The following is a 13,324-nucleotide window of genomic DNA, read 5'->3' as shown; positions in this document are numbered from 1 at the left end:
TCTTTGACTATTAACTTAACCCTTCTGACTATACACTTCAAAAAATGATTGTTTCCAGCCAAAATATCTAAAAATTCTGAAATCAGGAAGAATTTTCTAGACGAGTAAAAAATTATTGCCTTGTTTTCAGAAAAACAAGTCAAAATAAAGTGCATTTTTGCTTGAAACAAGCTGCCAATGGGGTAAGCAATATAATCTTGTTTTCTGTTTGAAATAAGATTTTTTTTCTTACCCCATTGGCAGATTATTTTGCTTGCTCTAAGCAAAAACTCACTTAATTTTGACTTGGTTTTTTTTTTTTTTTTTTAAATTGAGACAATTTTTTATCTGTATAGAAAATCCTTCTTGATTATGAATTTTTAGATATTTTGGCTCGAAACAAGACGAAAAATCTAAGTAAGAAAATCATTTATTGCAGTGTATACACAATTAAGATAATATTACCGGAAGCTAAGTAGATCACAAAAAAAGGTTGACTCTGATAATAAAGTGGCATGCTCTGTCCTTGAGTTTGTAAAAACTATAGTAAATGTTTCATGAGTTCAATCAGAATACTGACAGCAGCTCATACAGAAACAAGTTCAGTTTTTATTGCCAGGATCCCTCAGGTTCACAAATACAATACTTCATCAATCCCTATTAGTTAAAAGAAACAAGTATAGCTCCAGAGTGAGTGATCACCATACCATTTCTTTGTATGTTTTTACTGTACGGCGTGTTCCCGTCGGCCCAGTCGTAATTCTTTCCGGATATCATAGACCAGTGTGCATAGTGTGTGGGTTTGTGGTTTGCCATACACTTCCATTTTTTTTCTTGTATGTGACGATACTTGTTTATAAAAGTGCCTGCTAACTAGTGATTCTGTTTTGGGAGCTTGTTTATGGGATTGGTAGATATAATGCTATTTATTGGCAGATTTGGCAATTTAGAACAGTCATTGACATAATAACTACTAATAGGGACTAGGCTTAATCTGAAAATCTGTCCTCGGGCATGACATGGCTAGCAACGTGACGTAAAAAAGACAAACAACAAAGTGAAAAATGCACATTCTTATGAGTAATTTGAATAGTTTGTAAGAGGCTTTTAAACGCAAAGTCTGCAAATACTGTACCACAACGATGCAGAATTTGGCACTACAGCAATCGCATTTTTTCCAAGTTTATCTGCATGGTTTGCATGGAGTGACTTTCCTGTGGCTTTGTTCCAGTGAAAGCAGGCTGTACTTTAAAAGATCTTACAGATGTTTCAGTGCATAACATAAACATCACATTTGAAACCAAAGGACCAACATTTTGTAAACAACAGTAAATCAAACGGTAAAGCATTACTATATGACGAAAAGCATTTATGGCTTCATAAAACACCATACAATAAAAAAAGACAAGGATTAGTTTGACAAACAAACCTGTCCCTTTAAAACACATTTTAACCACAAATGAGTTTGAGAGTCATTTAATCTAAATGCGTTTGTTTTTTTTTGTTTATATTGTTTTCTGCTGATGAAGCGTCCTGATTCAATCCATAACAATGAAAGGTATTTTAACTGGAAACCACTTGGGAGTTCAAGATCAAACAAAAAGGTAAATTTACAACACAGCCTTGACGATAAAAAAATAAAACTGTTAAGAAGATGAAAAGATAGAATTTCACACAATTTTTCCAAGCAGCCACGGTGGTTCCTTTCCAGTGCACAGAAAATGTCTTAACGATTAAAAACTAAATATGACCTGCTATCATGTCATGCCTTAATATTCTCACATTTTCAAATAAAAATAAAGCAAAACATTCATTGGCTCACAAGTTTGCATCCCTTCCAGTTCAAATATACATATCTAGCAATAACATCCACATTTTCAAGATTAATAAGTTATTACATTTTTATAAATACATACACAGATACAGAAGGTGGCTTAGAAATTGCTTGCCGCGCTCGCGTGCTTTCACAGCCTCCTACGATCTAAAAGACTATGTCGCACACAGATGAACAGGAAATAGTTCTTTTACATTGCTCTTTTGCTAAGTAAAATCTCACAAAATGCATTCATCGCATCAAGCGTACTTCCTGCCTGTCTGCATTCATCAACCTCAACACATTCTCCACTAATGGCAACAACTAATCAGAAAACTCCAGTTCCGCTTGGATACAGATTTACACACATCAGAGGGAAGTAACACTTATTTTGGCTCTACACTTCTTCACAGAGAGGAATAAAGATACAGATTTATAATTTCATCGTAATACATCAGAATCTGCTGGTACCAGGTTATCACAGTGACTCTAAAATAATAATAAAAAATAAAAAAAACATTTGAAGGGGAGAAGACATGGATGGCGTACAGTAATGCCGAAGGAAGCTTATTTAACATTTCGGATCCCTTTTGCATGTGCATGTTTCGTTTCAAGTCCGGCATGTTTGGTGGGTTTGTGTGCAGACAGGAGTCCAGTCATTCTGCTCTTCTTCTCGTCACATTATCGGTGCACCGTTAGGTGAGGTAAAGAGTGATACTCGGGTGCGATACGGAAAACCAAAGACACAAAACAGCAGTCTTATAAATATGTGCTGTCTCACAATTCAGCATAAAGCACTCTAGGCAATTTGTGTGAGAACAAAGTAGAACTGGCCTGGCTTGTTGTCTTTTAATTCTTTGTGAGAACGCTTGAATCAAATTGGTTCTATTTTAAGTCATGCTTCTCTTAATAACTTCTTCTCAAATCGAGAGCCCTAATTCTTCTTCAAGCAGGCGTTTGCAAGGCTCGTTCAGATTCAGTGGGATCAGGCATAAGGCTTCACATCACTCTTCTTTATATATATATAAAAAAAAAAAAAAACAGAAGAAATTTTCAAAGATCACGTCAGTCCCATTACTAACATCCGAATGGACAGTTGTACAACTGTGACAAGGCATGAAATGAGCATTTGTGTCATAAAATATACAAAGTAAGTCCAGTGAATTATTCCAGTGCTGATGCTTGAATTGTAAATTCAAGTGGCTGTTTTAAGCAAGAATGATTTTCACCTAAATCAGTCTTTTGTCTTGCATTTTGTACCCTTGTGAAAAAGACGTACACTTTTAAATAGTATATACACTGCGGCTCAAAAGATTTTTTAAAGAATTCTAATATGTTCATCAAGGCTGCACACTGCAAAAAATGCTTTTCTTACTTTTATTTTTTGTTGTTTCCAGCCAAAATATCTAAAAATTCTTAAGAAGGATTTTCTAGACGAGTAAAATTTATCTTCTTGTTTTCAGAAAAAACAAGTCAAAATTAAGTGAGTTTTGCTCAGAACAAGCAAAATAATCGGCCAATGCGGTAAGAAAAAAAAAAGTAGTATTTCAAACAGAAAACAAGATTATTTTTCTTACCCCATTGGCAGATTATTTAGCTTGTTTCAAGATAAAATGCACTTCATTTTGACTTGTTTTTTCTGAAAATAAGACAATAATTTTTACTCGTCTAGAAAATCCTTCCTGATTTAAGAATTTTTAGATATTTTGACTGGAAACAAGACAAAAAAATGTAAGTAAGAAAAGCATTTTATTTGCAGTGCATTTACTAAAAATACAGAACAAATATAATATTGTGAGAAATTGTTACAGTTTAAAATATTGGTGTTCTATATTAATATACATTAAAATATAATTTATTTTATGTGACATTTAATCAGCCATTAACAATAACCATCTAACAATAAAATCTTTGCTATCACTTTTTTATCAATTTAACACATCCTTGGTGAATAAGAGTATTAATTTCTTTCAAAAAAGAATACAAATGTACTGAACCCAACTTTTAGATGGTAGTTTATATTGTCACAGAATATTTCTATTTTAAATAAATGCTTTATTTGTTAAAAAGAAACAGGTTTCAACTGTTTTCAACATTGAAAGAAATCAGCATATCAGAATGATTTCCGAAGGATCATGTGACACTGAAGACTGGAGTAATGATGCTGAAAATTCAGGAATTAATTGCATTTTTAAAATATATTCACATAGAAAACAGTTATTTTAAATTGAAATAAAATTTTACAATATTAGTATTTTGATCAAATAAATGCAGCCTTGATGAGCATAAGAAACGTCTTTAAAAACCATCTTACTGATCCCAAACTTTTAAGCGGCAGTGTATATATGAAAGAATAAATAAAATTTATATTAAATGCAATTTATAATCAATGCAGTTAAATGCAAAAAGCACTTTACAGTGCTTTTCTGACACATTTAAGGAGGATTTAAGCACTTGTTTTAGATGTAATTTCATAATTACTTTATAGTTGAATATAGTTAAAGTACTGCTGAACGTACTGACAAACGAAAAATCAAATGTAATTTCTATAAAAACTAATATGTCATGTGGTTAAATATATTAGCACTTTTAAAATGTATTAACTTTAAATCTACTTTTTTAAAAGCATGACAAAAGATAAAAAAGTAAACTTTGACATAATTATAATTAAAAGTGTACTTAAGTGTGTTAAACAGTCATGAAAGTCTCTTTAAGCACACTTACAGTAAGTGGCCTTTTATTTCATTAATATTATATTATCTGCAAGTACCATTTTTTAAAAATACACTTTTAAGACTTGAAGTACACTACAAGTGCACATCCAATACAATTAAGCACACTTCTTTTTCACAAGGGTAGACTTTACTAAGATTTTCATCGTCAGTTTGCATCACTTTCAGTGTTATTTTATTGGCATATCCTCTAAATAAGCAAGAAACCTTTAACCCACTGCCAACAGAGAAAAGGTTCAAACGGGTCCTACTTATTTCTGATACTGTGACGGTTAATAGAGGATTACAATCACACTGACATTTTAATTATAATTTTCCTCTAGTATAAACACGTTCTAAAGCCACCTGTTCCAAAACAAATAAAGTGAATGTATTGCTCGGTATGTGGACACGATTGTTTGTTTGTGACTGTCTGGTTTACTATGAAGGAATCTGTTAAAAAATACTTAAAAGGTAATATGATTTTAAACATTTATGGTCACTAAATGTTTTCCAAAGATGAGTCTGAGGGTTGCAAATTATGACTTTTAGACAGTCTGATGTTTTGAACAAGTTAGCCAAAGATTAAAAGATCTTGCACCGGAGGCTATCATTGTTATCAAGCTGTCACAGTGATGGGACTATGTCAGTCTAGCCCTGAAAACCTTTTAGGGTGCAACTCATTAGGGAGATGTTAATTATAGTAAGTGTAATTTGACTTAAGCCGACCAGTTTGTTTTCATGCACTGTTCTAGTAAGGCTTGTCGATCTTGTCACTTTTTAGGGATTTGCTAACATTTTCATTGGCCTTTTCATGCGTCTGCTGATCTTTCTTGCTGCCATGGTTTGGCCTTCGATGCTAGCAGGGTTTGTTGACGTTGCAGAGCAGTTCGGTGACCTTAATGAGCCGTGCCACGGTACTCTGGGACTCCTCCTGCAACCTCTGGTTGTTCTGCCTGAGACTTTGCACCTCTGCTTGCAGCATTGCCTTGTCCTCCTTCTCCTGTGGGAAGCATGCAAACATAATGACTTTCAGGTTTGAGCCTTCTCACTCTGTATTGGTTGGACACATCCACGCCACATGAGGGTTTCCTATGTCTGAATATATGTCGGTGGAATGACACACAAATGAAGACAATGGCTGAAGCTGGGGAAAGGATGGCTTGCTTGACTTGCACATACAAGAAGATACGCCACACTATTACATGCAATGCAAACACTCATGCTTAGATCACTAGCTATACAAAAAAACATATAACTGCATTTTTTTTGTTTATATATATATATATATATATATATATAGTTTAGCATGTATAGAGTGCTGAGAAGTCTGGATTATTAAATATTTGTAAAAGAAGACTCTTCTGCTCACCAAACCTGCATTTTGATTTAAAAAAATACAGTAAAAACAGTATTATTATGAAAAAATATTTTAATTTAAAATAGCTGTTTACTATGTGAATATATGTTAAAACGTAATTTATTCCTGTGATCAAAGCTGATTTTTTAGCACCATTACTCTAGTCTTCAGTGTCACATTATCCTTCAGAAATCATTTTAATATGCCGACTTAAGCTCATTAAACATTTCTGATTATTATTAATGTTGAAATCAGTTGTGATGCTTCACATTTTTTTTTGTCAAAATAAAAAAATCTGTTTTTAATATTATAAAATGTCTTTATAATCACTTATAATAAATTTAAAGCATACTTGCTAAATCAAAGTATTAGTTTCTATCTAAACTCTTAAAAATAAAGCTGCTTTAAAAGGTTCTTCACAGCGATGCCATAGAAGAACCATTTTTGGTTCTACTAACAACCATTCAGTCAAAGGTTCTTTAAAGAACCATCTCTTTCTTGCCCTTTTATCATCTGAAGAACCTTCTTTCGCCACAACGAACCTTTTGTGAAAAAAAAGGGTTCTTTAGATGTTAAAAGTTATTTATGGAACCATTTAGATAAAAAGGTTCTTCCATGGCATTGTGGCATTGTGTATTTAACAAATTCTTAAAATATTTACATTTTTTTTTATATTTGACTGGCATTTCGGATTAAAAATCAATCTAATTTAACAAATTGCACTTGGAATGTATCTTTGGTATTGATTTGAACAGCTTAAATCAATTTCCTTTTCTTGTGTGGAAAAAATTAGTACACCCCTTCAGTTGTCACACCCCCGGACTTTCTAGTTGGTTTCTCCCATCATTTCCCCCCGCAGATCTGTGTGTTTTGGTTCTCCCTCATTGTCTACACCTGAATGTGTTAATCAGTCTGTCTATTTAATGTGTGTGTTTTTCCCTGCGTCCTTGTCGGTCTTTAATGTTACCATTCTGTGTTCCTGTGTCTGCCTGTTGCCCGTTGAATTTATTAAATATTTTTCATTTTACTACGTTGTTGCTTTTGTGTTTCTGTCTGAATCGTGACATCAGTTCAGTCAATTTAGTGCCTAAAACTATTATAAAATCCCAACAAATATTAATAATAAGTGCAAATGAGCAGAAAATCGCTAAAAAGGATGGACACGGTATATATGAACCTTATTATACTGCCCTGGTTTGTTCATAAACCTTAAAGAGCACAAACAAAAGAAAATTGTCTTCATCACTTTTGACCAATTCAATGCATTCTTAATAATAATAGTAATCAAAAATGTGCATTAATGAATTATGCATGGACAAAATGCATACAAAATGTCCACAGGTTATTTCTGCCAAATGGATATAAGACCAGCTACAAGACTGAGGGGTGTGCTTATTTTTCCCACAATAGATTTTGATTATATTTCTGTATGTTGTAGATTGAAAAAGCAAATTAGTAGCTTTTATTAGTTATCTTAGTAAATCAAGGCCTGCATGCAGATTAGCTCTTGTTTGCAGCAAAAAAAAAAAAAAAAGACAAGCATCAGACAAGCTGCAACAGTGATATGAAGCATCCAATAAGCATAAAAATTACATGCAATTTTCTTATTAAAGTTCATGCATCCTGAATGATATTAATGCATATAAGCATTGAAAAAGCAGTGCATCTAAACATGGTGGTACTGTAATTCACAGTAGACTGTTATCTGTGCATGTATAATAAAATTGTTTCATAAGGCCACACTTTTCTCTCCTCTGCAGACTATGATTTACCTCGATGAGTGTGCTGGATAACTGAGGGACATTATGCAGTCAACTATGCCCACCCTCGCTTTCCCTTCATGACCTTATGTGGATAATGGGATCAAACAAAATATAACTGAGACCCTGGATCAACTATATTATTCACTCTGACTCAGAGACCGCAAAGCTATAATAAGTGTATATGACCTTCAGTCAAACAGTTGTGGGTTGAAGTTAATAATCTGCTGTAATTCTACAGTGCAATGTTGGTGAGATTGTTTTTATTTGACTATATATATATATATATATATATCACTTTTATAGGGTACAACAGGGCTAAAGGCGCCCCGGGGTAAAAGGAGCCTTTGATATTATTTTCCTCTAAACCACTAGATGGCAGAAACATCCACTTTTCAAGATACATGTGCGATTTTGGCTGATGCTTGACGCGATCGTGGGGCAGCAGCGCAAAGTCGATTCTGTGTTCACTTGATCTAATATTTAATGTTTTTAAAAATGTTATAGATTTAAGTAGCAAATGAGAATCGCTCAAATTCTTGAAGATATCTTGAGACAAAGGTCTTCTTAATGATTGTCAGTTTTGTTTAAGATAATTAAAGCAACAGTTTTTAAATAATGACAGAACATATAAAAGTAGGGATGCACTGAATGTTCGGCAACCGAAATTATTCGGTATAAGCGAAAAGGCACAATAAATGATAATGAGCTCCTTAGCCAGGGTTCAAAGTCCAAAGCGTGAGGAAAATCTGCGTTATGAGAATCATTCATAAATCTGCTGCTGTCAGCAAAAAGTAGTACTGAGGTCTTGTGGGTTTAACGGCAAAATAAAAGTCAACATTCATAAATTTTAGCATTGTAATTAAAAAAAAAAAGACAAAAATAATGATAACAATCATTACAACAGCTCTATTGATAAATTTAATATAACTTTCTCCTTTGCTCAGCAAGGCTGCGTTTATTTTCACATTAAAAACCACATGCCTGATTTAAGAAGGGGGTCTTAAAAATGTCCAAAGAATATTATTTTACTAATTTATTCATTTTAAGTTAAATTGTGCTTTGTTGGTAGGCTATAAAGTCTACTAGAAATTTTCAAAAAGTAAATATTTTTAAATGATTATTTTGTAATTGATTTGTTTTTTGAAAAGCAAGACAAAACTGTTACATGGGGGAAAAAACACGAAAAACTGTGTTCGTTAATTGACCTTCGGCCCAGTGTTTAATTTTGTTCGGCTTTGGCTTCGACCAAGAATTTTCATTTCGGTGCATCCAAATGTAAAAGTATGGTATTTAGGGTAAAAAGAACCCTGCTGTTGGGGCTAAAAGGCACAATAATTAACATGATAATTAATAGAAGGCTGAGTTTTCTATTTGTTGACATGACATTGTTGGATTCAGATGGTAAACATCATATTTTATGTTGGGTGTCCATCTTAGAGATAATCACCATGTTTAGAATGAAACCATCATATTTAAAAACATGCTATTAATCACATCACATAATAAAATATAATGTGTTGTTACTACTGTAAATCTGTATTAAATCACTATGGGATCTCCTTCAATGCTTTCACTTATAAGTATTTGTTTCAATACTGTGTGCCTTTTACCCTATGCCCCTTGCCACCTCATACATTTAAATGATTTTTAAACAAAATAAACAACTTGTATGATTTATTTTCACACTGTTGCTCTATAAATGTTAAATACAAATGTATATATTTTTCTGCAATAATACACTTCGCGCACAGTGAAAAGCACATTTAGAATACTTGTGCCTTTAACCCCACTGTACCCTACAATTCAATATTCAATATAATTTCAAGTCGCATTACTGTGACACGCCCACTCTGTGCTCAACAGCCAATCACTATTAACCTCAGGTCTCACTGTAAAGTCAATAAATTTCCTAACATCTAGCAAACAAGCAATAACAACAAAACTACAACACTCAAAAGAAATTTAGCTCCCATAATTAGGAAAATTATTTTGAAGTGTCATTTGCGTCATGGTAAGTCATCAATTAGTTAGGCTTGGATGAATCCTTTGCAACTTTATAGCAAAATTATTTTCTGTGGTAATTATCATTATGGCAAAAAATGCAAGTCCAGGAGCATTGCTTTAAAAGATCATATTTAAAGCAACACCATAAATACTAATAATAATTCATAATAAAAATAATGAAAAGTTAATGCTCTAGTTTAAGTCATTATATTTATATTAGTTTACCTTTCGCCCATTTTGTGATAGAACAAAAAAAAAAAAAAATAATTTTCCCTTTAAGGGCTGATAAGATTGTGTTTTCCATTCCCTAATAAATGATTAGGCCACAATTTATTTGAAGGAAATCTAGTTACAATGCAATTAAGAGTATTAACAACATGTACTTACTATATGGGGTTAGGATTAGGGTTTGATTTAAGGTTAGTTGCATGTTATTACACATAATTTACTGTGATTACTATAGTAAGTACATGTCATTTGTAACAAGGACACTAAAAGAGTTATTATTATTATTATTATTTGCACAAAATATTCTAACTTAATGCTGTATTTTAAAACTGGTCTGTTCCAAACCAAGACACTGCAAGTTGAGTCATTAATTTAAATGAAAAACGTCACAAGAATATATGGTAAAACTTTGCAGTATGGTCCCATTAGTTAATGTTAGTTAAAGCAATATCTAACTAAAATCAGCTCCTTCACATCCTTCAAGGACTAGTTCACACAAAAATGAAAATAAATTCTGAAAATGTACTCAACCCTTAGCATTCGAGATGTAGTTGAGTTTGTTTCTTCATCAAAATTGAAGAAATGTAGCAATCCATTATTTGCTCACAAATAAACCGACTAGAGTGAATGGGTGCCGTCAGAATGAGAGTCCAAACAGCTGATAAAAACATCACAAGTATTTTACACCACTCCAGTCCATCGATCAAAACTGTTTAAAATCCACCATTAAGACATTAAAACTTCAAACCATCACTTTTGACCAAAATATGAGTCTATAATCCATGATAACACTTCCTCCAGTGAAAAAGTCCATCCTTTGTTGTTGGTCAAATCAAAATCCACAAACATATTTGTTTAGAGCTGTTTTTACTTTTAAACAATGTTTGATCTGTGCAGATTTTTCTCCTGATTCAGACAAAATGACTTTTTCATAGCATGAAATGTTATAATCAGTGTTGGGGAAAGTTACTTTTAAAAGTAATGCGTTACAATATTGCATTATAGATAGTAATGTGTTACATTTCTTTTGCGTTACTTTTTAAATCTGGGCAGGACTTGCTTGTTTGTTTTTAATATAAAACAGTCAGATTCTTAGCAAATGTAAAAGCCCTTTCATACCAAAAAGTGAAATAAATAAGCCCAAGGCTGAAGGAATAATAAATTCATGTCTGTACAGAGCTGTAAGAGAAGGAAGTTCAACACTTCTCAGCAATGAGGAAAATGAAGCACAAATTAGTTAGTTAGTTAATCTAAAGTAAGTGTTGCTTATTAGTATGGTTGAACTGGATCAACAAAGGTCAGCAGCAAAGACATTGGTTAATAAAATAGGATTAAATACATAAAGGAAACAAAAAGTACCTGGCATTAATGTATTAGTGTATTAAATCTTAAAATTTCTGCCATTCTAAACTATAGATGGCAAAAATGCTTCTGTATGCTTTGTAATATAATTTAATATATTGAACTTAATTTATGTCACACAAAGTGTACCGTTTTTCAGCAGATATCACCATGATAATACATTTATTAATCATTTTATACAAGTTCAGTAAAGCAATATGTGACTTTCATTTTAGACATAATATTACTTGTTTTAGCACAATTTTGCTAATGAAAACAGTTCCAAACAAAGACACAACTTTTGCATCTCTGAGAAATGGATGGTGTTTACTTATTGAATGAATCAGCTTTTTGAACGAATCAGTTGATAAAAATGATTTAGTGATTCAGACATTAACAGTCAAATGCTTTGTTCCTGAATGAATCAGTTGTTTGAATGAATCGGTTGAATCTCAGTGACTCACTCATTAACAGTCACTTGCTATTGCAGTTGCCTACTGGCGGTTTTGACTTCACATTTGGACTATTTTTTCATGTCTTAAATTATGTCAGATATCAGTATTCAAATTTTTATGTTGAAAACAAAACATTCGGCCTATTTATGCATCTTGAACTGCAGTTTAAATGCATCCATGTCCCCTTTGAGATACATTAAATACATCTAAATGCTATAGATGCAGACTCCAGAAATGTTTTCCTATGCACTGCAAAAAAATGCTTTTCTAGCTTAGATTTTTTGTCTTAGAACAAGGACAACAATCTGCCAATGGGGTAAGAAAAAAAATCTTATTTCAAACAGAAAACAAGATTATTTTTCTTACCCCATTGGCAAATTATTTTGCTTGTTTCAAGCAAAAATGCACTTCATTTTGACTTTTTTATCTTATAACAAGACAATAATTTTTACTCATCTAGAAAATCCTAGAAAAGCATTTTTTGTAGTGTGTTGGAAAAAAAATACACTAAGTACCGGATGAAGTGCTTCTTATACCCAAAGATACAAAATGAAAGAAAGAGTTAAAACTGAACACAAGCTGTGTATGAACATTTTATATATATCTTTATTTGCTTCTTTTCCATTTTGCATTTACTTGTACTTTTACTTTCAATACTTAAGTATGTTTATTGTACTGAAGTAAAATAAGTATCAAATACTTTAAGACTTTTACTCAAGTAATATTCTAAATGGTGACTTCAACTTCTATCAAAGTCATTTTCTGGTAAGATATCTGCACTTACACCACTGGCCCCAACACTGGTAATAATGGATAATGTATTTCACCCAGAAACAATGATTTAAAGCTAAAAACATCTTAGTGGTAGATTTGTTTTTTACAAGCATGCAGCTTTTTTCTTCTCAAGATGTTAATTGATGGACTGTGGATTACTGTGATGTTTTTATCAGCTCTCTTTCTGACGGCACCCATTCACTGCAGTGGACCCATTGATGAGCAAGTGATGCACTGCTACATTTTTCCAAATCTGATGAAGAAACAAACTCATCTACATCTTACATTTTCATTTTGGGGTGAACTATTCCTTTCCTTTTGTTGTTAATCAAGTGAGAACTGTCAAACATGTTGCTGTTTTCTGTTACTGATTGAGTAAAAATCTCATGCTCTACTTGCCTTCACTGCCATTGGTGGGTTAGTGTTGAGAGTGAGCATGGCTGCCCATTGTCCCTCCAGCAATCTTCTCATCTCCTCTGTTCACCCTGCTCAATGACAAGACAGGTTTCTTTTGCTTGTCCCGCCCTACCTCTACAGTCCCTCTGTGTGACTGGCTCTGTGAAGTAGCAGTGGCTCTTTGAAGTAGCGAAGAGGGCAAGGACTGGACAGGGCAGATATACAGACAAGGATGGGTGGATGTATTGAATGGGAGATATTTGAAGGGGTTACTGTGTGGGAAGTGTGCTGCGACAGAGAGAGCTGTGATGTGACAAACCCACAGAGGACAAAGTACCTTTTGGAGGTCGTCCTGCAGCCGCTTCAGCATGGCCTCTAACTGGGACACTTTCTCCTCAAGGTGACCAGGCGAGTCACTGCGAAGGCAGGGAGAGAAACACGATTGAACAAAATGACGTCCAGTCAAGCGGTTGGATGTGAAGGAACATTTACGACCCGTC

General features: G+C 33.2%; 1 protein-coding gene across 1 annotated transcript in view; it reads right to left on the bottom strand.

Annotated features, from left to right (window-relative positions):
* Window positions 1–568: 568 nt before the first annotated feature.
* Window positions 569–13,324, bottom strand: part of LOC141330797 (signal-induced proliferation-associated protein 1-like) — a 51,202-nt gene continuing 38,446 nt past the window's right edge. The window contains exons 14-15 of the mRNA XM_073835559.1: window positions 13,162–13,240; window positions 569–5,506 (exon numbers count right to left, since the gene is read on the bottom strand). Of these exons, the coding sequence (XP_073691660.1) occupies window positions 5,363–5,506; window positions 13,162–13,240 (223 nt within the window). The 3' untranslated portion in view covers window positions 569–5,362. The remainder of the gene's footprint in view (window positions 5,507–13,161; window positions 13,241–13,324) is intronic.

The sequence above is a fragment of the Garra rufa genome, chromosome 3 (genome assembly GCF_049309525.1).
Source record: "Garra rufa chromosome 3, GarRuf1.0, whole genome shotgun sequence".
In the NCBI taxonomy this organism is placed as follows: domain Eukaryota; kingdom Metazoa; phylum Chordata; class Actinopteri; order Cypriniformes; family Cyprinidae; genus Garra; species Garra rufa.
The sequence above is the reverse complement of the archived record's forward strand: the minus strand, read 5'-3'. Positions and strand labels throughout refer to the sequence as shown.